The sequence below is a fragment of the Gekko japonicus genome, unplaced genomic scaffold, assembly GCF_001447785.1.
Source record: "Gekko japonicus isolate JY-2015 unplaced genomic scaffold, Gekko_japonicus_V1.1 scaffold2838, whole genome shotgun sequence".
Taxonomy (NCBI): Eukaryota; Metazoa; Chordata; class Lepidosauria; order Squamata; family Gekkonidae; genus Gekko; species Gekko japonicus.
Window position 1 is genome coordinate 132,218 of NW_015170359.1, and position 27,877 is coordinate 160,094.

Below are 27,877 nucleotides of genomic sequence, written 5' to 3' on the forward strand. Positions count from 1 at the left end.
AAAAGAAAAGATCGGCTTAACTGTGAGTTGTCAAAATGCAGAGAAAAAGAACTAAAAACGTTTCCCCCCCCCAGCGAAAAAGGCGAGGAGGTTAATCCTCCATTTGACCAAGCGAAAAAGAAAAGGAGGGGGGGAATGGACTGAGCGAACAGCGGTGTTTTCCCTTGATGTATTTGAATTAAAGGGAGAAAAAGTTTTGTCTCTCTGGAGCACATTTTAAGAACTTTCTAAAAGTAAACAAAAAAGAAAAGATGTCGGAGCTGGGCAAAAGCGAGCGGAGAAGAAGGGAGGGACTTCCGTCTGGGCGTTTACTTGTGTGTGAGAGCCGGCTGTTTAATGTTTGGACTGTTATGGCTGTGAATCCGACGGGAGTTTTGTAAAACGGAGAAGTTTGAACTGTGACAGCGAGGAGTGCCTGGCAAGCGCTTATATGAGTCAACAGTTGCGAGGAGGACCCAGTAGAGAGTTTTGGGAGCGGATATAAAAGCGAAGAAATTAATACCATTCTCAAAGCTGGGGACCTCCAGTAATGGCAAGCAAGGAAGAGGATTTACAGTGCATGAACTGAGATTGTTAACAGCAACCCGAAGGAGGATCAAACAAGCCGGAAGGAGAAGACAACAGAGGAAGCTCCTCCATGTCAGCGACACTAAAAGTACCCAGCACGCAAAGAAGCGGTTCTGAATGTGCCCAGAAGAGGCTTTTTTATTAACAGAAACTCAAAGGAACATTACTAACATACTAACAGAGAACTTCATGTGACCGGATTTTAAAAAAGAAGTTTGACAACACACAGAAGAAGCCCAAGAAGATTAATTGGACATTACTAACAGTTTAATTTACCAGTTTATATATCACTCAGCTTTCTCTTTCCCCCACTGTCTACCCTTCCCATTTCTTCTTTTAAGCGAAATACCTCCCCTTTTTAGGGGAGTCAATAAAACCTTTATTAAAAAAAAAATTGTGCAGTGATGAGCACAGGCAGCATGGGCGCCTATATTGGCAAAGGCGGGTCTTCAGGTCTATCAGTCCTAGACCGGTTAGGGCTTTAAAGGTTATAACCAGCACCACATTCAGTTCAAGGGCGTGCTTATCACTAGGAAGCCCACAACCAATATGTGCAAAAAGGATCTAGGGGTCTTAGTGGACCATACACTGAACATGAGTCAGCAGAATGATGCAGTAGCTAATAAAGGCAAATGCTGTCTTGGGCTGTATCAACAGAAGTATAGTGTCCAGATCATGCAAAGTGATGGTATCCCTTTACTCTGCTCTGGTTAGACCTCACCTAGAGTATTGTGTTCAGTTTTGGGCACCACAATTTAAGATGGATATAGACAAGCTGGAACATGTCCAGAGGAGGGCAACGAACATGGTGAGGAGTCTAGGGACCAAGTCCTTTGAGGAAAGGCTGAAGGAGCTGGGTATGTTTAGCCTGGAGAGGAGACAACTGAGAGGTGATATGATAACCATCTTCAAGCACTTGAAGGGTTGTAATATAGAGGATGGCGCGGAGTTGTTTTCTGTTGCTCCAGAAGGTCGGACCAGAACCAACGGGTTGGAATTAAATCAACAGAGTTTTCAGCTTAATATAAGGAAGACCTAATTAGACAGAGCAGTTCCTCAGTGGGATAGGCTTCCTCGGGAGGTGGTGGGTTTGCCTTCTTTGGAGGTTTTTAAGCAGAGGTTAGATGGCCATCTGGCAGCAATGCTGATTCTGTGAACTTAGGCAGATCATGAGAGGGAGGGCAGGAAGGGTTGCTTCAGTGCTTAGTTCTCGTAGCCCTTTCTTACAAGCCCAGGGAAATGCTGATCGCCACTTTGGGGTCAGGAAGCAATTGTTCTCCAGGCAAGTTTGGCCATGGATCCTGGCGGTGTATTTGCCATCTTTTGGGCATGGCCAAAAACTGTAACACTGTACCCAAAAATACTTGACACTTGATTCAAAACATTCTTATATTAACAGTGTAGTATTCCAAATAACCATTCCGATCCATTCCAAAGATACCAATGTAAATAGTCCAATATAGTTAGGAATTTGTTGAACTGTATTGGACTGTTTACATTGGTATCTTTGGAATGGATCGGAATGGTTATTTGGAATACTACACTGTTAATATAAGAATGTTTTGAATCAAGTGTCAAGCAGTTTTGGGTACACTGTTACAGTTTTTGACTGTGTTGTTATATGCACAACCCTCTTTGCTGTACTTCCATTTAATTATTCTATATCTTTTGGGCATGGAGCAGGGGTCACTGGGTGTGTGTGGGGGGGTATTTGTGAATTCCATTCTTAATTCTGCAGAGGGTTGGACTAAATGACGCAGGAAGTCCCTTCCAACCAATGTTCCCTCTAAGCTGAGTTAGTGTGAGCTAGCTCACAGTTTTGTAGCCTCCGGCTCACACATTTTTGTCTCCGCTCAGGAAGGATGGCTCCAGAGCAAATTAATTTATGCAGTAGCTAAATCACTCGCTCACAACTTTAATGCCAGGAGCTCACAAAGTCGAATTTTGGCTCATGGGACTCCACAGCTTAGAGGGAACATTGCTTCCAACTCTATGATTCTTACTCTGCAGGGCAGCCAGTCCAATTACACTATAGATACGAAGGTCCCTTCTGTAGTGTTCATCAAGGCTGGTCTTGTCTAAGGTCTCCAGGGTCTCAGGCAGAGTCCTTCACATCACCTACTACCTAGTCCGTCTAACTGGAGATGCTGGGAATTGAACCGGGGACCTTCTGCACGCAAAGCAGGTGCTCTACCACCAAGCCATGACTCCTCTGTGCTAGCTTTGCTCTGTGCTAGCTTCTTTCACAGTGCCGCCATGCAAACACAGGAACTATCTCTGACATTTCCTCTCTGATGGAACAGCCTTCCTTCCTGACATTTTATAAACCATAAGAAGGAATTTTGAGAAGGGCTTTTCTGGGATTGGAGAGAAATCTGAAAACCTCATAACTAGCATCTTACTTTACTCACATAATAAAGAAGTAACCATATAAAATCATACTGATGCCTTTATTGTGCCTAATTGATCTGGGCAGAAAAATCACCTGGGGACCGTTATACCAGAAGCTGAGTGACCAAGTGTCTCTCTTCTCTCTCTGTCCTGTACCCACCTTTTCAGCAGGGAGAAGCTCCGTGTGGAAGAGGATAACATATTCTGTTCCTGCAGCACCAGTACTGAGTGATCATCCAGGGCAAGGAATGCAGAAAGAGACTCCCACCATTCCCAAATTAGGGGAAGTATCAGAGGGGAGAGAAGTAGCCCCTCATGTCCTCCAGGCTGGGAGTATGAGGGAAATCCTGCAAAGGAGAACGAGACATTTGATGAATCCGCCTGGAGGGAAGGGATCCCTTTCCCTCGAGCAGTGGGAAGTCCAGTGGCAGGAATTCCTCAGGGCGCTGGAGTCCTCTCACTGTCTCCCCTTGCCAGAGAAACCTTCACCCTGGGCGGATGCCAAGGTCTTCCTGGCCTCCTTTGAGCAAGTGGCCGAGGCCTGTCAGTGGCCCCAAGAAGAGTGGGCGACCCAACTGCTGCCAGCCCTCAGTGGAGATGTGAAGCAGGCCTTTAACAGGCTAGATGTCCAAGGCAGGAAGGATTATGGGAAGGTGAAGGCAGCCATCTTGCGAGGGGACGCCCTGAGCCGGGAGAAGCAACGTCAGCAGTTCAGGGGTTTCTGCTTCCAGGAGGCTGAGGGGCCACGGGGGGCTTACAGACGATTGCAGGAAATGTGCAATGGGTGGCTGAGAGCGGAGAATCACAGCAAGGAGCAGATCCTGGAGCTCTTGATCCTTGAGCAACTGCTGAGCGTCCTGCCCCCGGAGATCCAGAGCCGGATGAGGGAGAGCGGCCCCGAGAGCTGCTCCCAGGCGGTGGCCCTGGCCGAGGAGCTCCTCTTGAGGCAGGAGAAGCAGGTGAGGCCTTTCCACTTGCAGATCATGAGTGTGGGAGGGCCTGGGCTTGGAAAAGGGGCTGACATCTTTCTCCATCTTGGGGGGAGGGGAGAAGGGGATGCCAGGACGTGATATAAGGGTCTGTTGCATGGTTTCCCTGGAGGCTGAATCCAGAGTTTTTGGGTGGGGAGGAATTCTCTCTCAGCCTGAGAAATAGTGGATGGGTCATCCTCCTCCTGAAAGAGCAGGTCTTGGGGTTCTGGGAGCAATAGTTTCCTGTCCCGTCCCCCCGTCATCTCTGCAGGTGAGAGATGCGGCCCTGAGAGTCCTGAAGACCTCCTCCCATCTCCCTCCTCCCTTAGAATTCAGGGGCTGCCATTGTGTCTTGGGCCTTTTTGGTAGTGGTGCCTTCTTCATGGAATTCACAACCCAAGAAGCGTTTTGTAATGTGGTGCTCAGCATTTTTATTATTAGTTCGGAAGCTCAGTCCTGGTTTCTCTGTATTACATACTGATATATCTGCCGTAGTCAGGGTGGGAGAAAGAACTCTCTCCCCTCTGCCTCCCCCTCCTCTTTGTTGCTCCTGCCTTCAAAGGATCCATTCCTTCTCTGCTCTTGTAGGGGCCCTCGGAGGAGAAGGCTGGAAGAGTCTCTGAGGCAGGCAGGGCTCCGCCTGAGAGCCAGCAAAGGCGTCCCTCGATGCACATCAAAGAAGAGGAGGGCGGAGAGGCCAGCCTGCTGGGTAAGGAGGGAGAGAGGCCTGCTGGGGCATGGGACTGGTGAGACTCAGAAGCTGCTTCTGGGGTGTAGTTCAGCAGTGGCTCCTTCTCTTGTTTCAAGGGCTGCTTGCCTGTCCTTTGATTCCCCAGAGGACTTGATATTCTCGGGAGAGGGGCTGGTGATTAGAACAGCCCAGCTGGACGAAGCGGGACTCCCAGTGAATCTTTCCTGTAGGAGTCACTCAGATGCCTTTGGGCCTTCCCAGTTTTTTGCCCCCTCTCTCTCCAGAAACCAGGGTGGTCCCCTTTGGACTGTTTGGTTTATTTGACAAGACTTTCCTCTTGTGTTTCAGAAGCTGAAGACCACGTGTCACACCTATCACAAAACTCTCTGGATTGTATGACATATTTTAGTACTTGACCATCACTCACCCACAGAGAATCAAAAGGGAGGAAGGGCTGTGGCTCAGCTGAAGAGCCTCTGCTTTGCGTAGAGAAGCTTCAACCCCTTGCATCGCCCATTAAAAGGACTAGGCAGTAGGTGATGTGAAAGACCTCTGCCTGAGGCCCCAGGGAGCCACTGCCACCCTGAGTAGACAACACTGACCTTGGTGAACCAGTGGCCTGATTCAGTATAAAGAAGAGCCATATGAATTCATGTGTGTCGATTTACACCCCAAATCAAATATGACGTGAGGGGGGAGTAAATCTGTAGTCCCTCTTTCCTTAGAGCATGTATGGGGATTTGTGGGGGAAGGGAGGGAAAAGGCAGAAGATAAAACCAGCTTCGTTGCAGGACGAGGCCTGGCATAAGCGGCCAGCTCCTGATTGTGGAGTTCAAGGAGGCTCTGAGGGAGGAGGATTCAAAATACTCTAAAAGATACAGGAGTGACAGATCTGACGGTTTTTTGCATGGCTGCCAACTGAATCTCTCTCTTCATTTCAGCTGGAAGCATACCTGCGATGGCTGGGGAACTACAGTGGTCGTCACTGGAAAATGCAAAGGAAAAAGACTCTGAAGGCAACTTTAGGGATCCAGATGGAATCAAGAAGGAGGGAGACGACACAGACGAGAAGAGGGATAAGCCCATTCCATGCCGAGGAGGGGGCTTCCATGAAATCCCAGTCCAAGAAGAAAGGTCTGCCAAAAGCAGAAGGAATGAAGGCATCCATTCTAACCAGAGAACCCTCTCCAGGGAAAAAGGAAATGAGAGTCTGGCTTCTGGAAAGACCTTTATTCAGAAAATGAGAGTTGTTCCCCAGGAGCAAGTTCAGTCAGGAGAGAAACCATATAACTGCTTGGAGTGTGGAAAGAGCTTCCGTCACCAAACAACTCTTACTTTGCATCAGAGGATTCACTCAGTTGATGAGGGAAATAAGGAAGATGAGGAACTGCATCAGCCATCATCAGATAAAGCCAAGGGTCAAGAGTTGAAAGGAAGCAGAGATGAGAGGCAGAAAGGAAGCCACGTGGTGGAGAAGAAGGATGAACCCTATCCTTGCCAAGGAGGGGATTTCGGTGAAGTAATTCGCATGACAAAAGAAAGCTACAAATGCTTGGAGTGTGGAATGGACTTCCAGTTTCAAACCCAATATAACATCCATTTGCAAATGCACAGTGGAGAGAGCACCCATAAACATTTGGAGTGTGGCAAGAGCTTCAGTTGCAGATCAGAGCTTTTGAGACATCTAAGACTCCACACAGCAGGGAAAGTGTTCAACTGCTCACCCTTTAGGAAGAGCTTCTCACATGAAACAAATGTTGATCACCACCAAAGAATTAATTCAGCAGGGAAGCCATTGATCTGCTCAGGGAGTGGAAAGAGTTTCTCTAATAGAAAAAAGGGTAATGCACATTTTCCAAAGCATAATAGAATGACAGCATATAAATGCTTTCAATGTGGAAATTACTTCAGATACAAATCTCAGATGCTTGTGCACCAAAGAACCCACACCGGACAGAAAGCTTTTGAATGCTCAGAGTGTGGAAATAAATTCATTGGGTATTTCCATCTTCAACAGCATCTAAGAACCCACACAGGGGAGAAACCTTTTGAATCCTTGAATTATGGAAAGAAATTCAGTCAGACAGGTGGTCTTCAGCAGCATCTAAGAACTCACACAGGGGAGAATCCTTTTGAATGCTCCGAGTGTGGAAAGAAATTCAATAGGAGTTGCAATCTTCAGCGGCATCAAAGAACACACACGGGGGAGACACCTTTTGAATGCTCAGAGTGTGGAAATAAATTCATTGGGTATTTCCATCTTCAACAGCATCTAAGAACCCACACAGGGGAGAAACCTTTTGAATGTTCAGATTGTGGAAAGAAATTCAGTCAGACGGGCAGTCTCCAACAGCATCTGAGAACTCACACAGGGGAGAAACCTTTTGAATGCTCTGTGTGTGGAAAAAAATTCAATACTAGTTGCAATCTTCAGCGGCATCAAAGAACACACACGGGGGAGACACCTTTTGAATGCTCAGAGTGTGGAAAGAAATACAGTCGAATGGACCAGCTGCAACAGCATCTAAGAACCCACACAGGGGAGAAACCTTTTGAATGCTCTGAATGTGGAAAGAAATTCAATAGGAGATGCCATCTTCTACAACATCAAAGAACCCACACAGGGGAGACACCTTTTGAATGCTCAGAGTGTGGAAAGAGCTTCAAATGGAGTGGTGATTTTGAAAGACATCAACGAACCCACACAGGGGAGAAACCTTTTGAATGTTCAGATTGTGGAAAGAAATTCAGTCAGACTGGTAGTCTTCAACAGCATCTAAGAATTCACACAGGTGAGAAACCTTTTGAATGTTTACAGTGTGGAAAGAAATTCAGTCAGAGTTGCCATCTTCAAGAGCATCTAAGAACTCACACAGGGGAGAAACGTTTTGAATGCTCAGAGTGTGGAAAGAAATATACTCAGATTTTCCATCTTCAAGAGCATGTAAGGACTCACACAGGGGAGAAACCTTTTGAATGTTTGCATTGTGGAAAGAAATTCAGTAAGACTGGCAGTCTTCAACAGCATCTAAGAACTCACACAGGGGAGAAACCTTTTGAATGCTTGAATTGTGGAAAGAAATTCAGTCAGACTGGCAGCCTTCAACAGCATCTAAGAACTCACACAGGGGAGAAACCTTTTGAATGCTCCGAGTGTGGAAAGAAATTCAATAGGAATTGCAGTCTTCTACAGCACCAAAGTACCCACACAGAGGAGAAACCTTTTGAATGCTCAGAGTGTGGAAAGAGCTTCAACTGGAGTAGCAGTCTTCAGCGACATCAAAGAACTCACACAGATGAGAAACCTTTTGAATGCTCAGAGTGTGGAAAGAAATTCAAAAGGAGTTGCAATCTTCTACAGCATCAAAGAACCCACATGGAGGAGAAACCTTTTGCATGCTCAGAGTGTGGAAAGAGCTTCAAATGGAGTGGTAATCTTGAACGGCATCAAAGAACTCACACAGATGAGAAACCTTTTGAATGCTCAGAGTGTGGAAAGACATTCAATCAGAGCTGCCATCTTCAAAAGCATCTAAGAAACCACACAAGGTAGAAACCTTTTGAATGCTTAGAGTATTGAAAGGAATTCAAGTTCAGTGACGACTGTCAGTGGCATCAAAGAACCCACACAGGGGAGACTGGGGATAAATTTATGAATGTTCAGAGCATGGAAAGTGAATCCTCCAGTGTAGCCGTCATCACCAGCAACAAAGAACCCGTTGGGAGAAACCACATGACTGGTAAGCTTTTCTCACATTCCATACATTAATGGCAATCAGCATTTCTCTGGGTGTGTAAGAAAGGGCCACAAGAACTAAGCAGTGCTGCAACACTTCCTGCCCTTCTCATGATCTGCCTAAGTTTACAGATGGCCGTCTAGCCTTTGCTTTAAAACCTCCAAAGAAGGAGAGCCCACCACCTCCCAAGGAAGCCTGTTCCACTGAGGAACCGCTCCAACTGTCAGGAAGTTCTTCCTAATGTTTAGCCGAAAACTCTTCTGATTTCATTTCAACCTGTTGGTTCTGGTCCTATCTTCTGGAGCAACAGAAAACAACTCCACACCATCCTCTATATGACAGCCCTTCAAGTACTTGAAGATGGTTATCATATCAGCTAGCAGTCATCTTCTCTCCAGGCTAACCATACCCAGCTCCTTCAACCTTTCCTCATAGGACTTGGTATCCAGACCCCTCACCATCACCAGACCCCTTCATTGCCCTGCTCTGGGCATGTTTCAGCTTGTCTATATCCTCCTTAAATTGTGGTGCCCAAAATTGAACACAGTATTCTAGGTGAGGTCTAACCAGAGCAGAGTAAAGCGATAATATCACTTCGCGTGATCTGGACATTATACTTCTGTTGATACAGCTCAAAATCGCATTTGCCTTTTTAGCTACCGCATCACACTGCTAACTCATATTCAGTGTATGATCTAGTAAGACCCCTAGATCCTTTTCACACATACTACTGCCAAGACAAGTCTCCCCCATCCTATAATTATGCATTTGATTTTTCCTACAGAAATACAGAACTTTACATTTATCTCAGTTGAAATTAATTTTCTTTTAGCTCAGTTTTCCAACCTGTCAAGATCATCCCATATCCTGCCTCTGTCTTCTGCTGTATTTGCAACTCCTCCCTTTTACCATGTTTGCAACCTGGGAACTCTTGGATTGCTGACCTGTTTCCTCCACTGGAATATGGATTACTCAGGTGTCAAGGGCTTAGGCTTTTGTGAGCTTTTCAGGGTCTCATCAGTAAGATTAATTCAGATTCAAAGGAAAACTCAGTGAGTTCAAACATGCCCCAAAGAGCATACAGTATTCTAATCCTGGGTGGATATCTTTGGACTTTGGAAGTGAACATTTCTTTTACAATATGATTCCCCTTTGGTCCTCACAGACAGCAGGGAGAAATCAACTACCCTTTTCTGCATTTTGTGTGCATGTGTGTGTTCTACAGACTGGTGGTTAGGAATTGTTTAAAACAATAGCCCATTGCAAGTATGTTATGTGTTTTCAAAAACTGACTGTAAAACTGAGGAAAGAAATCCTCTTGCTTCAGCCAGGCACCTTCTGCCTTGCCTGATCCCCATGTGTTAAGTTCTAGAGGCCGAGTGTTGGGTTACAGATGAGTGAACCTGGATGTCAGTCTGCATTTGGCCAGTCACTTTCTGAGCCTAATATAACTTACATGAAGAATAAATAGTGTGCCTTTCAGGTGAGACCCTTCTTGAAAGAAATGTGGAATGGATTGTTCCATAGAAAAACCTCAGGCCTTTGCTGGTAGATGGGAGGTCTTGGTTTGGTTGTGTGCAGGGGGTTAGACTAGATGACCTGCATGGTCCCTTCCAACTCTAACATTCTATGATTCTATAAATGTTAACTTTTTTTGGTTGCTGTGGGCATAGCAAAGCCATACTTTTGGGGGGGGTGCTGAGGAGAAAGTGTATAACCATCAAATTTAGAGAGTAATGCGAGGTGGTGGCAGCATCTCTGGTCATACTCACTCCTGGCCTCCAGACTCCGTTGGCCGACCCAGGAGTGGAAACAGGTGGGCAAGGAGCTGGGCACTGTTACCCCTACCAGCTTTGATTTAAAAGCTGAATTGCTGAATTCAGTTTCTGGGGGAAATTAGTCAAATAGTGAGCCTCAGCGAGAGGTGGGGTAATAGTGCGGATCTGCCAGCAGTGTTTACAGAGCTAGTCCCTTAGACCCTTAGTTGAGTCAGTAATGAATCGAAATGATGAAGAGAAATGGGTTATATTAAGGGAAAATTATAATTTAGATTTTTACACTTAAGTCAAGGGTTGCAAGCATACAAGGAGAAACAAAAAGGAGTTAGCAGACAGATAGAGGGGTGAGGCGATTGGGGTAATACTATACCTATCCTGTAGAGGTGATGAGGTCCAGAGGTTGGAGGGAGGAGGTGCGTGGACCTCACCAGCAAGACCACGGAGGACCTGAGTATACTCAAGGGTGGCCCCAGTCACACGGAGCATTAGGCATGCTAGAGAGACGGAAGATAGGCGGATTTTCTGGGCGCAATCACAGCGCCACATCTGGGAAGCGTAGCGCTCCCGTGGCGCACCCGAGGCTTCCCGCCAAAGATGTGGGGTAAAAAACTAGTACCTCGGAGGTACTAGTTTCCGGAAGCTGCAGGGCAAGGGCGGGCGTCTGATCGCGTTTCCGGTGGTAGTTCCGGCGCCCGGCCATGTCCCCTTGCAAAAAGGTGTTTTTTTCCCAAGTCTCCACGGAAGCGCACAAGCACCCAACGGAGCATGCGCACATTTCAGTTTTAAAAACAAAACACAACCCCGTTTGCTGCGCCGCTCCGCTTCTTTGCCGCGTCTGTGATCGGCACCTCCCCCCTAACCACAGGAAGTCGATGGGACCTCAACCCGACGCCTGAACGTGTAGTCGTGCGTTAGTTTGCTCCAGGGCAAACAGCCATGCCTCCCCCCGCATTTTCCTGCCCGTGTGGCCGAGGCCGGTGTTAACTTTGTGTGCGCCCAGCCAACCACACCGGGCATGTGCAAGACTGGGTATATTTATACCCCAAAACGTATCCTGAAGGTATGCTAAAGTGTGCTGCTGACTAGTTTCACAATGGCTTGATGGGCTTCTCATTGTGGAACAATAGCGTGATCTGGTGTTTTCCCTGATGCCAGACAATGGAGGTGAGGTTTCTTAACGGGTGTCATTAATGGGTGTCACTGGACATGAAGAGTTAGTGTTGGCCTTGATGGGTCTGGCATTGGTAGGAGAATGCAGATCTTTTAGACAAACATTTAGCGACAGGAATGCGAAGATTATCTAGAAGGTATTGCATGGTCAAAGCAATGGTATTCCCAGTAGTCATGTATGGCTGCGAGAGTTGGACTATAAGGAAGGCCGAGCGCCGAAGAATAGATTCTTTTGAACTATGGTGCTGGAGAAGACTCTTGAGAGTCCCTTGGACTCTGTAAGAAGATCAAATCAGTCAATCCTAAAAGAAATCAACCCTGACTGTTCCCTGGAAGGCCAGATAATGAAACTGAAGCTCAAATACTTTGGCCCCCAAATGAGAAGGGAGCACTCACTGGAGAAGACCCTGATGCTGGGAAAGATTGAAGGTCAAAGAAGACGGGGACGGCAAAGGATGAGATGGTTAGACGGTGTCATAGATGCAACGAACATGAAATTGAGCCAACTTCAGAGGATGGCGGAAGACCGGAAGGCCTGGCGTGAACTGGTCCATGGGGTCGCGAAGAGTCGGACTCGACTGTGCGACTGAACAACAACAGTTTCCTGACATTCAGGTATAATAGGATTTGGAGGCAGGAAACACACAACACGTTCCATTCATGAAAGAGATACAGACCAGTGGCACATTGTTCCTGTCTGCCTGTACATTTGACAGACAAAAGGACTGGCCATTTAGTCAGGAGATGCTTGAGGCAAGAGCATAGGTTTTGTCCATTCTTTGTCTTACGGACTGAGCAGAGAAGAGTGGGGGGGGGGGGTTTGCTTGCATGGAGGATGCTTGACAGTGCAGCCTGCCTGGTGATCTTCACTTGGCCTGTATTTCCAGCCAAAATGAGCTTCTCTTAGTCTCCCAGCAAAAGCCACTGTTTAAGCCAAGCCTAGCTGTATGACGGCACTGCATGTGGAGGTTCAGAGGTTGTTTTGTGGTGTCTCTCAGGAAAGACCACCTCAGGTGCTGGGTATTTGTGGTCTGTTACAGCATCAGGAGAAAAGAGAAGAGGGAGGGGCAGGAAGGGAAAGGAGAAGCGGGAGCGGTGGCGCAGGCAGTTAAACGTCTGCCAGTAACATCTATCTATGGACAGCTGCTACAGCTGTTCGAATCCCACCGCAGCCAGTGTGAGCAACTGGCCCTTGTCCCAGCTCCCGCCAACCCAGCGGTTTGAAAGCGCCGATTAACACCTTTGCGCAAGTAGATGAATGGGTACCTACCTTAGAGGGTAGGGGGCACCCTCCCCCATCAAGGGGGTTGCTGGAGTGTCAAAGACTGGCGGAGAGGAGAGGCGGCGAGTAAGCAGCTGGAAGATGGCGTCCCGGTACAGCTCGAACGACGGAAGCAGACGGCGGCGGAGAGGCGGAGTCGAACAATGTGGGGAAAGCGGACGGCGCAGGCGCGGCAGAGCCGGAAGGACAGAGCTGCAGCTGCGCAGGAGCACGCCACACGTTGGAGGGGCCCGGCTGACTCACCGCAGGAGTGACCATCGAAATGGAGCCAGAAGAGAAGCCGAGAGACATCGAGCCGAGGAACACCGACCCAAAGACCGTCTGGTACCTCCACTGGGGGCTGATAGGGACTGCCCCCCACCCTGTGTTCTGTGGCCATAGATTAGGTATGAGAATCAAAAGTGTAAGCCGCTCAGAGACCCCTTAGCGGGGGTTTGAGCGGGGTAATAAATCGAATGATAAATAAATAAATAAAAATAAGAAGAGGGAGGCCGGTGGTGGAGGGAGACAACCTGACAGGTGCCATATTCCAGCGGAGTGAGTGGGTCAGGGCCAAGAAGAGAAAATGAAACTTCATTAGCAGTTAATAGGTTTCGTTTATCTATCTTTCTGTGCTCCCAAGCACCCTCACAGGTTAGGAAAGCCCCGTAATATGTAAATAACTGATGCAAACCCGTAGCATTAAAATCTGAATGTGGGTTCTTTCTCAACCCACGTTTCAGCTAGATTTTTGGGACTTCAACTCCTTCAGTGGCTGAGGGAAGAACTGCTCTGGAAGGGGGAGAGGGGTGGAGAGCAGGCCTTCAGTTGTTTTTCACCCTTCTGAGCTTCCCCCACTTTAATTTTCTGCCTTCGGGGTTTCAGGTTTTCATGACCCTGCCTTCTGCCCGCCTGCCTTCCTTCCTTCTCTCTCCACTGTCAACTCACCTTTCAAAATGGAGAGTGGAAGCTCCTTGGGGCAGAGACTTGTTCTTATCGCTTATCGCTGCCCTATTAAGGGTCAGGGGAATTGAGGGTGAGGTGTAACCCATAGAAGAAGAAGAAGAAGAAGAGATTGGATTTATACCCCGCCCTTCACTTGGAGTCTCAGAGCGGCTTACAAACTCCTTTCCCTTCCCCTCTCCACAACAGACACCCTGTGAGGTGGGTGGGGCTGAGAGAACTCTGACAGAAACTGCTCTTTTTCAAGGACAGCTGTGCCGGAGCTTGTGACTGACCCAAGGTCACATCAGCAGGTTCAAGTGGAGGAGTGGGGAATCAAATCCGGTTCCCAGATTAGAGTCCGCACACTTAACCACTACACCAAACTGGCTCTCAACAAATGAATGCAAAGGGAGAGTCTGTAGTATCTTTTCATCACATCACCCAGAAAGTTATGTGTGGGGGAGGTGGTGGGTGGTTCTTGTTCTTCCTGGATGTGGTAGGGAAGAAAGCAAGACACCCTTGGCCGAAGACCCTGCCTTCTCCAGAGGGGAGGCCTTTGAAAAGAGCTCCTTTCCAGCACCACCAGAAAGTTCTCACCTCACCCACTTGGATGGCATACAGGTATTCTGCCCCCCCCCGCTGCCCTCCTCCTGTTGCAAAAGAGGGGAATGTCCCTGCTGCTGAGCCCTGACAGGAAGTTGGTGGGATTCAGGCTTCCGTCATCCTCCCCAGCTTTCTAAACTTGGGGTCTTTTTCTCTTCTCTTTGGATGAGAGCTGCTCTGGAGGCATGGGTCTCGGACTCCCCCCTCCCCTTCTAACCCCCTCCTGAATAGCTCTGGCAGGGGTCCGGAGCCAGGCTGGAGACATCCAAGGTTTGATTCTGGCTGATGAGAGGGAAAGTCAGGGCTCTTGGGTGCTGAGGTCCACCTTCCCTGTTGGCTGATGGGCAGGGCCTTTGGGAAAAGGGGGAAAGCACCAAGAAATGCATCCGAAGCAGCTGCACATGCCCTGAGTCACATTTTCAGAAGATGCATTCTTGCAGAAGGACCTTGGAAAGAACTCGGTGGATATCATGGGCAGAAAGGCCACATTTGGGCCTGGGTAGTACACAAGAGTGCTGGGAGGTGAATTCATGAAAGAAAAGAAAGGGGGCTCTGCCCCCCCCCCACAAACGCATCGTCCATAGGATGATGATAAAGAGGACTTGAGGTTGGGAGGGACCTCTTCAGCAATGCGGGGCAGCTGAGAACACTGACTTGCCACTCAGGGCTGTTCTAGAGGCAGAGGACTGTGGCTGTGAAGCCCTGGGAACTCTGGAAGGGCAATCCAACTGCTCCCTAGCATTCTACTCAACAGTCCTTTAGGATCCCCAAAAGACTCACAGTACTGGGATACAATCTCAAAAATGACAGAATGATTTCAGTCCGATTCCAAGGCAAACCATTCAACATCACAGTAATCCAAGTCTATGCCCCAACCACTGATGCAGAAGAGGCTGAAAAGCACAGGGGACAGGATGGAACCTGGCAGGACCCGAAAGGCCAGAGACCGAGTCTGATCAGCACTCCCCCAAAACCACTATTTTCTGAAAGCCACCTCTAAGGTAGGACTGAAAGCACTTCAAAATGGTGCCTCCAAGTTCTGAAAAACAAGTGAACAAACAAGAAATCACTGTGATCAATAACAATGACACATTTAATAAATGTAACATGAAAACCAAGTCCAACTTATTCAGTTTCACAATTTTACATGTAAACAGAGTCCAACTTATTCATTATCAACAGAGTCCAGTATATTTCTCTATTACTCAATAAGTACACCAGTATTTATACTCATTTCAGCTATCTTTCTCAAGAGTAATCTTACAAAGTTCTTATGAAGTTGGAGGATGTTGTCTTCTATGGATTATCAGTTCCATTGCATTTCTAGTATAGGAGCAAGCCAATAATTTAAATGTCTATTCGTAGCAGCCAGTCCATAATTTTAGGTGGCAACAAGCCTTCTGTAAATTGGCTGGTATTCGCTCTCCATGTCACATTGTTGGCCAGTAGCTCTCTATGAAGTAAAAGGAATTTTTATAAAGTTCTTATGGAGTTGGAAGTCTTCTATGAGTTATCCTGTAAAAAGCATAGTTATAAGGAGTAGAAACAAACATGAAGCTGAATGTAAGAATTGTTATCTCTTTTAACTATAATTATAAATTTACTTACAATTCCATTGCGAATTCTAGAATAGGAGCAGGCCAATGATTTGAATGTCTAATCGTAGCAGCCAGTCCATGATTTTATGTGGCAAAAGCCTACTATAAATTAGCTGGCATATGCTCTCAGTTTCGCATTGTTGGCCGATAGCTCTCTATGAGGTGAGTGCATTTCAGCATGTTGATAATGAATAAGTTGGACTCTGTTTACATGTAAAATTGTGATATTGAATAAGTTGGACTTGGTTTTCATGTTACATTTATTAAATGTGTCATTGTTATTGATCACAGTGATTTCTTGTTTGTTCACATGTATCTGCACACTGTGACCCCTGTTCATATCTTGTTTGTCCAAGTTCTGAAAGACAGTCTAGCAGGATAACATACTTCATGGAATAAAAAGCCACCAAGAGGTCCAGAGAGGGTTTGTCAGGTATCCCCTGGCCAATGACAGGGGATGGGGGGGGGGTTAGGGTTGCCAGATCCAGGCTGGGAAACTCCTGGAGATTTGGGGATGGAGCCTGGGGAGGACAGGGGACCTCAATGGAGTATAATGCCACAGACTCCATCCTCCAAAATACCAATTTTCTCCAGGGGGACTATAGTCGAGTTGAGCTGTAATTCCAGTGGATCCCCAGGTCCCACCTGGAGGTTGGCATCACTAATTCTTACATAAAACGTAAGAAGAGCCTTGCTGGATCAGACCAGTGGTCCATCTAATCCAACATCCTGTCTCACACAGTGCCCAACTAGTTTCTCTGGCTGGCCAACAACAGGGCATAGAGGCTGAGGCCTTCCCCTGAGGTTGCCTCCTGGCTCCAGGATTCAGAGGCTTAGTACCTCTGAATGCTGAGGTTCCCCTCAGTCACCATGTCTTGTAGCCATTGATAGACTTATCCTCCATGAATCTATCTAATCCCCTTTTAAAACTGTTTATTCTTGTGGCAGTGAATTCCTACATTTTAATTACTCTCTGTGTAAAGTAGTATTTCCTTTTGTCTGTCCTGAACCTACAGCCCACCAGTTTCATTGGATGCCCTTGAGTACTAGTATTTGGGGAGGGGGAGAAAAATAGCTGTTTGTCAAATCTCTCCACCCTGTGCATAATTTTATAAACCTCTATCATGCCCCCCCTCCTTTGTTGTCTCTTTTCTAAACTGAAACGTCCCAGACTATTCAATCTTTCCACATAGGGAACGTGCTACAGCCAACTACTCATCTTGGTTGCCCTCCTCTGTACTTTTTCAGCTCTGCAATGTCCTTTTGGAGATATGGTGACCAGAACTGCGCACAGTATTCCAAATGAGGCCACACCACAGATCTGTATAGGGGCATTACAATATCAGCCGTTTTGTTCTCAATCCCTTTCCTAATAATCCCTAACATAGAGTTGCCCTTTTCACCACTGCACCACCACACTGGGTTGACAGCTGCATGGAGCTATCCACTACGACCCCAAGATCATTTCTCCTCTGTTTCAGCAAGTTCAAACCTCTTTAGCCTATACTTGAAGTTTGCATTTTTTTGTCCCAGTGTGCATCACCGTACACTTACCAACACTGTGCTTCATTTGGCCCATTGTCGCCCACTCACCCAGTTTGTGGAGGTCCTCTTGGAGCTCTTCACAGTCGGCCTTGTTTTTCACCATCATGAATAATTTTGTCTCATCTGCAAACTTGGCCACTATACTCCTGACCCCTAGTTCCAGATCACTGATGAATAAATTAAGTAGTACCAGTCCCAATAACCATCCTTGTGGGACCCACTGCTTACTTCACTGTGAGAATTGTCCATTGATTCCTACTCTTTTCGTCCTGGCATTTAACCAGTTTTTAATTCAAAAGAGAACCCATCCTCTTATCCCATGACTGCTAAGTTTACTCAGGAGTCTTTGGTGAGGTAGCTTGTTAAAAGCCTTTTGAAAGTCCGGGTATATAATGTCTAAAGGGTAACCATTGTCTACATGCTTGTTCGCTTTCAAAAAACTCCAAAAGGTTGGTGAGGCAGGACTTCCCTTTGCAGAAGCCATGCTGATTTTCCCTCAGCAAGCGTTGTCCCTCTATGTGCCTAACAATTCTATTTTTGATTACAGTTTCTGCAGACATTCAGCTGACTGGCCTGTAATTTCCTGGTTCCCCTTTGGATCCCTTTTTAAAGACTGGTGTCACATTTGCTGCTCTCCAATCTTCTGGCACAGCAGCAGAATTTAGTGACAGGTTACATATATGGTCAAAGAAGAAGGGGATGGTAAAGGATGAGATGGTTAGACAGTGTTATCAATGCAACGAACATAAAATTAAGCAAACTCCGGAGCACGATGAAAAACAGAAGGGCCTGGCATGATATGGTCCATGGGGTCGCGAAGAGTTGGACTCGACTGTGCAACTGAACAACAACAACATATATGGGTCAGTGGATCAACACTCTCACATGAGTTCCTTAAGAACTCAGGGGGTGTATGCCATCAGGACCAGGAAACTTTTTGACTTTTAATTTCCCCAGTAGGTCTAGAATTTTCTCTAGTCACCTCAATCTGGCCCAGTTCTTCAGATTCCCTTCCTGAAAACATGGGTACGTGCCCCACACTTTTCACAGTGAACACAGATGCAAAAAAATCATTGAGCTTCTCTGCCATCTACCCGTCTTTCTTTAGCAATCTCTTTATTCCTTTGTCACCCAAAGGCTTGCTGCTTCTCTGGCTGGTATCCTGCTCTGGATATATTTTTTAAAAATGTTCCTTGTTTGTCTTGATGTTTTTAGCAACACGTTCCTCAAAATCTCTTTTTGTATGCCTAATTATTGACTTACATTTCTTTTATCAGAGCCTGTGGTCCCTCTGGTTCAATTCACTGGGGCAGACCTTCCACTTTTTAAAAGAAGCCTCTTTACTTTTTATAGCTCCCTTGACTTGTGTTGTTAACCACATAGGCTTTCTTTTATACTTGTAAGCAAGCCAGAACAAAACCGTGAGAAAATTACTAAGAATACTCTGTGCATGTATTAAACATACACCATCAATCAGCAATAAACAATAAAGCTTACATCCACAAATACCTTATAAGTTTACAATTTTTAAAAATCACTTTCCCCCCCAAAGGTCTATAGTCCACTCTAAAGGGAATTCTTATCAATTTCAGAGTGCCTTGTGCAAAAAGAGTCCTCTCTTATCTCCTGAAGGTTCCAGCGTTGAAATAACATTCACTTGAGATGTGGTTTGCTCTACTCCAAAGATGATTTCATCCTTCTTTTATAGAACAAGTAGTAAACGTTCTGGATGTAAACCTCATTGTGTGGTCCGGGAAGCTGAGGCCTATGGAGGACAGAGATCCAGTGCCAATGGTTACTGGCACCAGAGGAAACCCCCAAAGATCTCCCCACGGTCCGGGTAGCAGCCAGAAGCGAAGAGAGGAACACCTCTGCAACAGTGTCCTGATTCTCCAAGTACTGGTGTGCAGTTGCTGGCAGGAGATTGGAATGCACCCCAGTGTTATGCCTGCAATGAGCTGGGACACATTGAAAGTCAGTGCCCTGCATCAAACGCTAGAACGTACCACATGATTTCAGTGGGCCCGCAACCCACTTCTCCTGATTTGGACCCTGAGTATATTCACTGGCACCACCAAAAGGAAGTAATCGTAGACGGGTGTGGTGTTACAGCCTGGAGAGAAACCGCTTTCCTTTTGACCACCGTCCATCTTTCTCTTGTTGTCCTGGGCAAAGAAAGGCGGGTGCAGCATCTCCACGAAGCCAAAGGAATTCCCCTCCTGGTGGCCAGGATACATATCCAGTATGAGCGAAAAGTGGAAGGTTGCTGTTAATGAACACAACCCTGCGGCTATGTTTCATAGGGAAGATACGGCAGAACATGTACTTGGACAGCAGGAAGGACAAAATGGAGGTAACAATTGGCACTGCACAGGAGAGGCAGGCAGGCAGGCAGTTAAAAGGAGCAACTGAGTCAGAACACTTCATTGCAAAATAAGAAACCCTAACATGTCTGACTATACTGTACCCAGCCTTCTCTAGGTATTTGGCCTCAAGCTGACTCACCCCTTTTGGATGAGGGATCCCTCCATCTGCAGTAGCTTCACACTACATCTGCTTCCTAGGAGTGGACTACCTCCCACTTTGTGCAGAGCCTTTTATCACTTCTTCCCAGGCAACACCCTCTACTCCTCTACTGGTGTAAGTTTTCCGTCCAAATCCCGTCAACCAATCACAGGGTACAAAGGAGACCTGGGAAATATAGGCCCTGATAGCTACTCTAGTGCAGGCTTCCCTGGAGCCACTAGACCTTCCTAGAGCCTGTAGGCCGCACTACTATAGGCCTCTGATCATGACACCCCCTGCTAGATTAAATCATGGGGTCCGTCCATCTGGATGCCCATCGATGAAGACTAGACTCTATGGCAACAAAGTAACATCTTATTAACCATACCTGGAACCCAATGTGCAAAACTGCTTAAACCATTTACAGTGAATTTGGCGTAGCTACTATATACCACTAAGTGGTGAACACAATTAAACACTACAGCAACAAAATGTCAGATAGATAACATATACAGTAAGGTGGCTAATCATCACAAGCTCTGTTGGGTTTGGCAGTTTGGAGCCATCTCCACCACCCTAATCTCCTTTGCCACCAAAGCTTCCACGATTTCTCTGAGCAGTAGCAGTTTGCATTTCTTGCTTGGAGAGGGCTTTTTTCACTTCACAGATGTCCATTTATAATGTGGTCTTTCTGAACAACAATTCTGTCAACTGCATCAATTTTGGCAACCTCCAGGGTCATCTAGTCCAACCCCCTGCACAATGCAAGAAATTCACATGTACCTCCCCCCCCCCCAGTAACCCCTGCTCTATGTCCAGAAGATAGCAAAAAACCCTGGCCAAACTAGCCTGGAGAAAATTGCTTCCTGACCTCAAAGTGGCGATTGGCACTTCCCTGGGTGTGTAAGAAAGGGTGTTGTACATATTAGGTTCCATGTCAAAAATGAAGTCAAATGAGGAGGAAGATCTATGTTTTATTTCAATTAACAGAAAAACAATTGGACCAAATAGTCCATCCAAAATTGACTACTTTCTTCTCAGCATATTTAGGGAATGTGCTTCAATTAACAGGAAAAACAATTGGACCAAATAACTCATCACAAATTGACAACTTTGTTCTTTTTCTTCTTCGTCTTCTTCTTCTTGAACATATTCTGAACATATTCAGGAAATACATGATATTTTATACATGGACTGACATCATCAAGAAAACAATATTCAAAAAGCATAATTGGTAAAAAAAATAGACAATGGTCATTTGAGTAATAAGCCTCTGATTTGTCAGATGTAAAGAAACATATATCTACGTCAAATCTAAGTGCTTACTTAACCTAACCTAAATGGTAATGGGCAAGGATTCTTCATATCCTAAACAAAAGTATTTTTTACTGATACGAGACTAAAATCTTATCTGACCCAGACATTGCAAGGTTTTGCCCTTAAGAACTACAGAATCATGAACTTTGTACCTATTATGTTGTCTGTTAACAGTATCAGACCTACAAGAGGAAAGCCTTCTATATAACAGGCCTTTCTAACATTCTAATAAAATATTACTTAAAAATAAATCTATAAAAACCAGAGAAATATGAATAATCAAAAAAGGGGAAAATCTTTATAGTCCCATCTCTACTACAAGGGCCATGAGAACTAAGCACTGAGGCAACCCTTCCTGCCCTCTCTCTCATAATCTGCCTAAGTTCACAGCATTGCTGTCAGATGGCCATCTATCCTCTGCTTAAAAACTTCCAGCCCACCATCTCCCAAGGAAGTCTGTTCAGCTGAGGAAATGCTCTGTCAGGAAGTTATTCCTAATGTTTAGTCAAAAACTCTTTTGATATATTTTCTACCTGTTGGTTCTGGTCTGACTTTCTGGCACAACAGAAAACAACTCCACACCATCTTCTATATGACAGCCCTTCAAGTACTTGAAGATTATCATATCATCTCTTAGTTGTCTCCTCTCCAGGCTAAACATACCCAGCTCCTTCAGCCTTCCCTCATAGGACGTGGTCTCCAGACCCCTCATCATCTTGTTCTTGACTCATCATGACTTGTTCTTGAGAAACCTATGCTGGCTCTTAGTAATCACAGCCATCCTTTCTAAATGCTAAAGGACTGACTGTTTTGATTACTTGTTCTAAAACTTTTCCAGGTATAGACATTAAGCTGATGGGCTGGTAGTTACCTGGATCCTCCTTTTCCCCCTTCTTGAAGATGGGGACATTTGTCCACCTCCAATCTTCTGGCACCTCACCTGTTCTCCAAGAATTCTCAAAAATAATGGACAGAGGCCCAGAAATTACATCCGCAAGTTCTCTTAGTACCCTTGGATGCAGCTCATCTGGCCTCAAGGACTTCGTTTCATTCAAAGAAACTAGGTGTTTATGTTGATCCTAGGCTGCAACTCCATTCCCTCATCATGTGTTCTGTTTTTGCCATGTTGAGCACCATTTCCCTCACGAGAGAAGACAGAGGAACAGTAGGAACTGAGCAGTTCTGCCCTCTCTTCATTGCCTGTTACAATGTCGTTTTCCTCTCCCCGCAATGGGCCTACCGTGCCCTTTCTTTTTTTCTTACTTTGAACATAACAAAAGAACCTTTTTTGTTGTTTTTACCATCCCTTGATAGCCTAAGCTCATACTGAGCTTTAGCTTTTCTAACACTCTCCTTACAAGCACTGGTTATTCAACCGTAAGGTGCCTCTTATGTGTGGGTTCTTTGATGCTGTCGAAGATGGTAACGCCTATTGAATTTCTTTCCACACTGTGAACATTCAAAAGGTTTATCACCTGTGTGGTTTCTTAGGTGGTCTTGAAGATTGCCACTCCTACTGAATTTCTTTCCACACTCTGAGCATTCAAACGGTTTATCCCCTGCGTGGGTTCTTAGGTGCTGCTGAAGATGGACACTCTGACTGAATTTCTTTCCACACTCAGAGCATTCAAAAGGTTTCTCCCCTGTGTGGGTTCTTTGATGCCGCTGAAGTTCACCACTCCAGTTGAAGCTCTTTCCACACTCTGAGCATTCAAAAGGTTTCTCACCTGTGTGGGATCTTTGATGCTGTTGAAGATGGCAACTCCTATTGAATTTCTTTCCACACTCAGAGCATTCAAAAGGTTTCTCCCCTGTGTGGGTTCTTTGATGTCGTTGAAGATTAGAACTCCTATTGAATTTCTTTCCACATTCTGAACATTCAAAAGGTTTATCTCCTGTGTGGGTTCTTAGATGCTCATGAAGATGGCAACGCCTATTGAATATCTTTCTACACTCTGAGCATTCAAAAGGTTCTTCCCCTGTGTGGGTTCTTAGATGCAGTTGGAGTTGGGCCATCTGACTGTATTTCTTCCCACACTCTGAGCATTCAAAAGGTTTCTCCCTTGTGTGGGTACTTAGATGCCGCTGAAGATTGCCACTCTGACTGAATTTCTTCCCACAATTCAAGCATTCAAAAGGTTTCTCCCCTGTGTGAGTTCTTAGATGCTGTTGAAGATGGGAACACCCAATGAACTTCTTTCCACACTCTGAGCATTCAAAAGCTTTCTGTCCCGTGTGGGTTCTTTGGTGCACAAGCATCTGAGATTTGTTTCTGAAGTACTTTCCACACTGAAAGCATTTATATGCCATCATTCTATTATGCTTTGGAAAATGGGCATTACCTTTTTCCCCATCAGATAAACTCTTTCCACTCTCTGAGCAAATAAATGGCTTCCCTGCTGAATGAATTCTTTCATGGTGAGTGACATTTCCTTTGTGTGAGAAGCCCTTGCCACAGCTGAATGCTTTGCCTGCTGTGTGGATCCTTTGATGTCTAAGAAGCTCTGATCTGCAACTGAAGCTCTTGCCACACTCCAAATGTTTAGGAGTGTTCTTTCCACTATGCTTTCGCAAGTGGATATTATATTGGGTTTGAAACTGGAAGTCCATTCCACACTCCAAGCATTTGTAGCTTTCTTTTGTCATGCGAATTACTTCACCGAAATCCCCTCCTTGGCAAGGATAGGGTTCATCCTTCTTCTTGACCACGTGGCTTCCTTTCTGCCTCTCATCTCCGCTTCCTTTGAACTCTTGACCCTTGGCTTTATCTGGGGATGGCTGATGCAGTTCCTCATCTTCCTTATTTCCCTCATCAACTGAGTGAATCCTTTGATGCAATGTAAGGGTTGTTTGGTGACAGAAGCTCTTTCCACACTCCAAGCAGTTATATGGTTTCTCTCCTGACTGAACTTGCTCCTGGGAAACAACTCTCATTTCCTGAATAAAGGTATTTCCAGAAGCTGGACTCTCATTTCCTTTTTCCCTGGAGAGGGTTCTCTGGTTAGAATGGATGCCTTCATTCCTTCTGCTTTTGGCAGACCTTTCTACTTGGACTGGGATTTCAGGGAAGCCCCCTCCTCGGCACGGAATGGGCTTATCCCTCTTCTCATCTGTGTCATCTCCCTCCTTCTTGATTCCATCTGGACCCCTGCAGTTGCCTTCAGAGTCTTTTTCCTTTGCATTTTCCAGTGACGACCACTGTAATTCCCCAGCCATCGCCAGTATGCTTCCAGCTGAAATGAAGAGAGAGGTTCAGTTGGCAGCCATGCAAAAAACCAAGTCAGATCTGTCACTCCTGCATCTTTTAGAGTATTTTGAATCCTCCTCCCTCAGAGCCTCCTTGAACTCCACAATCAGGAGCTGGCCACTTACACCAGACCTCGTCCGGCAATGGAGCTGGTTTTATCCCTCCCTTCCCCCACAAATCCCCCTACCTTCTCTAAGGAAAGATTCACTCCCCCCTCACGTCAAATTTGATTTGGGGTGTAAATCGACACACATGAACTCATATGGCTCTTATTCTTTATACTGAATCAGGCCATGGGTCCTCCAAGGTCAGTGTTGTCTACTCAGGGTGGCAGTGGCTCCCTGGGGCCTCAGGCAGAGGTCTTTCACATCACCTACTGCCTAGTCCTTGTAATGGTCGATGCAAGGGATTGAAGCTTCTCTACACAAAACAGAGGCTCTTCAGCTGAGCCACAGCCCTTCCCCTTTTGATTCTCTGTGGGTGAGTGATGGTCAAGTACTAAAATATGTCATACAATCCAGAGAGTTTTGTGATAGGTGTGACACGGGGTCTTCAGCTTCTGAAACACAAGAGGAAAGCCTTGTCAAATAAACCAAACAGTCCAAAGGGGACCACCCTGGTTTCTGGAGAGAGAGGGGGCAAAGAACTGGGAAGGCCCAAAGGCATCTGGGTGACTCCTACAGGAAAGAGTCACTGGGAGTCTCGCTTTGTCCAGCTGGGCTGTTCTAATCACCAGCCCCTCTCCCGAGAATATCAAGTCCTCTGGGGAATCCAAGGACAGGCAAGCAGCCCTTGAAATGAGGGAAGGAGCCACTGCTGAACTTCACCCAAGAAGGAGCTTCCGAGTCTCATCAGTCCCACGCCCCAGCAGGCCTCTCTCCCTCCTTACCCAGCGGGCTGGCCTCTCCGCCCTCCTCTTCTTTGATGTGCATCGAGGGACGCCTTTGCTGGCTCTCAGGCGGAGCCCTGCCTGCCTCAGGGACTCTTCCAGCCACCTCCTCCGAGGGCCCCTACAAGAGCAGAGAAGGAATGGATCCTTTGAAGGCAGGAGCAACAAAGAGGAGGGGGAGGCAAAGGGGAGAGAGTTCTTTCTCCCACCCTGACTACGCCAGATATATCAGTATGTAATACAGAGAAACCAGGACTGAGCTTCCGAACTAATAATAAAAATGCTGAGCACCACATTACAAAACGCTTCTAGGGTTGTGAATTCCATGAAGAAGGCACCACTACCAAAAAGGCCCAAGACACAATGGCAGCCCCTGAATTCTAAGGGAGGAGGGAGATGGGAGGAGGTCTTCAGGACTCTCAGGGCCACACCTCTCACCTGTGGAGGTGACGGGGGGGACGACAGGAAACTATTGCTCCCAGAACCCCAAGACCTGCTCTTTCAGGAGGAGGATGACCCATCCACTATTTCTCAGGCTGAGAGAGAATTCCTCCCCACCCAAAAACTCTGGATTCAGCCTCCAGGGAAACCATGCAACAGACCCTTATATCACGTCCTGGCATCCCCTTCTCCCCTCCCCCCAAGATGGAGAAAGATGTCGGCCCCTGCTCCAGCCCAGGCCCTCCCACACTCACGATCTGCGAGCGGAAGGGCCTCACCTGCTTCTCCTGCCTCAAGAGGAGCTCCTCGGCCAGGGCCACCGCCTGGGAGCAGCTCTCGGGGCCGCTCTCCCTCACCCGGCTCTGGATCTCCGGGGGCAGGACGCTCAGCAGCTGCTCAAGGATCAAGAGCTCCAGGATCTGCTCCTTGCTGTGATTCTCCACTCTCAGCCACCCACGGCACATTTCCCGCAGTCGGCTGTAAGCCTCCCGGGGACTCTCGGCTTCCTCGTAGCAGAAACCCCTGAACTGCTGACGCTGCTTCTCCCGGCTCAGGGCATCCCAAAGCAAGATGGAAGCCTTCACCTTCCCATAATCCTCTTTGTCTCTGACGTCCAGACTGTTAAAGGCCTTGGCGGCTTCTCCACTGAGGGCTGGCAGGAGTTGGATCACCCACTCGTCTCTGGGCCACCAACAGGCTTCGGCCACTTGCTCGAAGGAGTCCAGAAAGCCCTTGGCATCCTCCCAGGGGGAAGGCTTCTCTGGTAAGCGTGGCATTCCCCATGGAGAGTGAGAGGATTCCAATGTCCTGAGGAACTCCTGCCACCGGGCTTCCCACTGTGTGAGAGAAAGGGAACCCTCCCCTGCTTGCTGATGCATCCAAACTCCTGGTCTGCTTTCCAGGAATTCATCCAGATTCCCAGCCTGGAGGATGTGAAGGGATTTTCCTCTTGCCTCCCCTGTGGGGACTTGTTCCTGCATTTTCACCTCAGAGTGATCCCTCAGGAATGGAGCTGCAGAACTGAAACTTTTAGAATATGCCCTCAGTTACCAGTCTGGGCTTCTCCCTAGAGAACTGGGAAAGACAGAGAACAGACACATTCAGGATCTGGCGTAGTGGCCCCCGAGATGATTTCCCCCTCATATGTGCAACTCATACACAAAACTGTATCCCTTTTGTATGTTTACAACTTTAAGAAAAGCATAATATAATATACTAATTAAGGTCAGGATTCTTTTTCAAGGCTGCCCTCAGACCTTGACCACCCGGCTTGATCGTGTGACGAGCTTACTGGATCATGGGAACTCTGTTGATGTGATTTACCTGGATTTCAGTAAAGCTTTTAATAAGGTTCCCCATGACATTCTGATGGGCAAACTGGAAGACTGTGGACTGGACTATAGGACAGTTCAGTGGATAGGGAACTGGTTAGAGGACTGGTTAGAGTGCTGGTCAATGGCGTTTCATCAGATTGGAGGGAGGTGTCCGGCAGGGTGCCGCAGGGCTCGGTTTTGGGCCCCGGTACTTTTCAATATTTTTATCAATGAACTGGATGAAGGGGTAGAAGGGCTACTCATTAAATTTGCTGATGATACCAAATTGGGAGGAGCAGCAAACACCCAAGAAGATAGAGTTAAAATTCAACAAGACCTGGATACTCTGGAGAAGTAGGCAGTTGCAAACAGAATGCAACTCAACAAAGATAAATGCACAGTATTACATCTGGGCCACAAAAATGTCAAGCACAAATACTGGATGGGGGATACATTTCTGGGGAGTAGTGTATGCGAAAGAGATCTTGGGATAAGAGTGGACTGTAAACTAAATATGAACAGTCAGTGTGATGCAGTGGTAAAAAGGCAAATTCAGTCTTGGGTTATATTAAAAGGGCCATAGCATCAAAATTGCGGAGGGTCATAGCCCCTCTGTATACTGCCTTGGTCAGGCCGCATCTTGAGTACTGTGTGCAGTTCCAGAGGCCTCACGTCAAAAAGGAAGTGGACAAAATCGAGAGGGTGCAGAAGAGAGCGACAAGAATGATCACGGGTCTGGAGACTGAGCCCTACGAGGAAAGGCTAAGGGCCTTGGGAATGTTTAGTTTGGAGAAGAGGAGATTGAGGGGGGACATTTTTACATTTTTTTATTTAACTTTATACTTGATATACCGCCCTAACCCCCAGGGGGGTCTCTGGGCGGTTCACATATATGGCGTTCTAAGAAC

General features: G+C 46.7%; 2 protein-coding genes across 2 annotated transcripts in view; one reads left to right on the top strand and one right to left on the bottom strand.

Moving 5' to 3' along the window:
- LOC107116314 (zinc finger protein 721-like) overlaps window positions 1-8,173 on the top strand; it is a 12,055-nt gene extending 3,882 nt beyond the window's left edge. Inside the window, exons 3-6 of the mRNA XM_015418219.1 lie at window positions 3,436-3,917; window positions 4,518-4,638; window positions 5,562-6,461; window positions 6,657-8,173. Coding sequence (XP_015273705.1) covers window positions 3,436-3,917; window positions 4,518-4,638; window positions 5,562-6,461; window positions 6,657-8,173 — 3,020 coding nt within the window. The remainder of the gene's footprint in view (window positions 1-3,435; window positions 3,918-4,517; window positions 4,639-5,561; window positions 6,462-6,656) is intronic.
- A 14,295-nt stretch (window positions 8,174-22,468) lies between these two features.
- LOC107116315 (zinc finger and SCAN domain-containing protein 2-like) overlaps window positions 22,469-27,877 on the bottom strand; it is a 6,515-nt gene continuing 1,106 nt past the window's right edge. The window contains exons 2-4 of the mRNA XM_015418220.1: window positions 25,935-26,676; window positions 25,216-25,336; window positions 22,469-24,312 (exon numbers count right to left, since the gene is read on the bottom strand). Coding sequence (XP_015273706.1) covers window positions 22,469-24,312; window positions 25,216-25,336; window positions 25,935-26,676 — 2,707 coding nt within the window. The remainder of the gene's footprint in view (window positions 24,313-25,215; window positions 25,337-25,934; window positions 26,677-27,877) is intronic.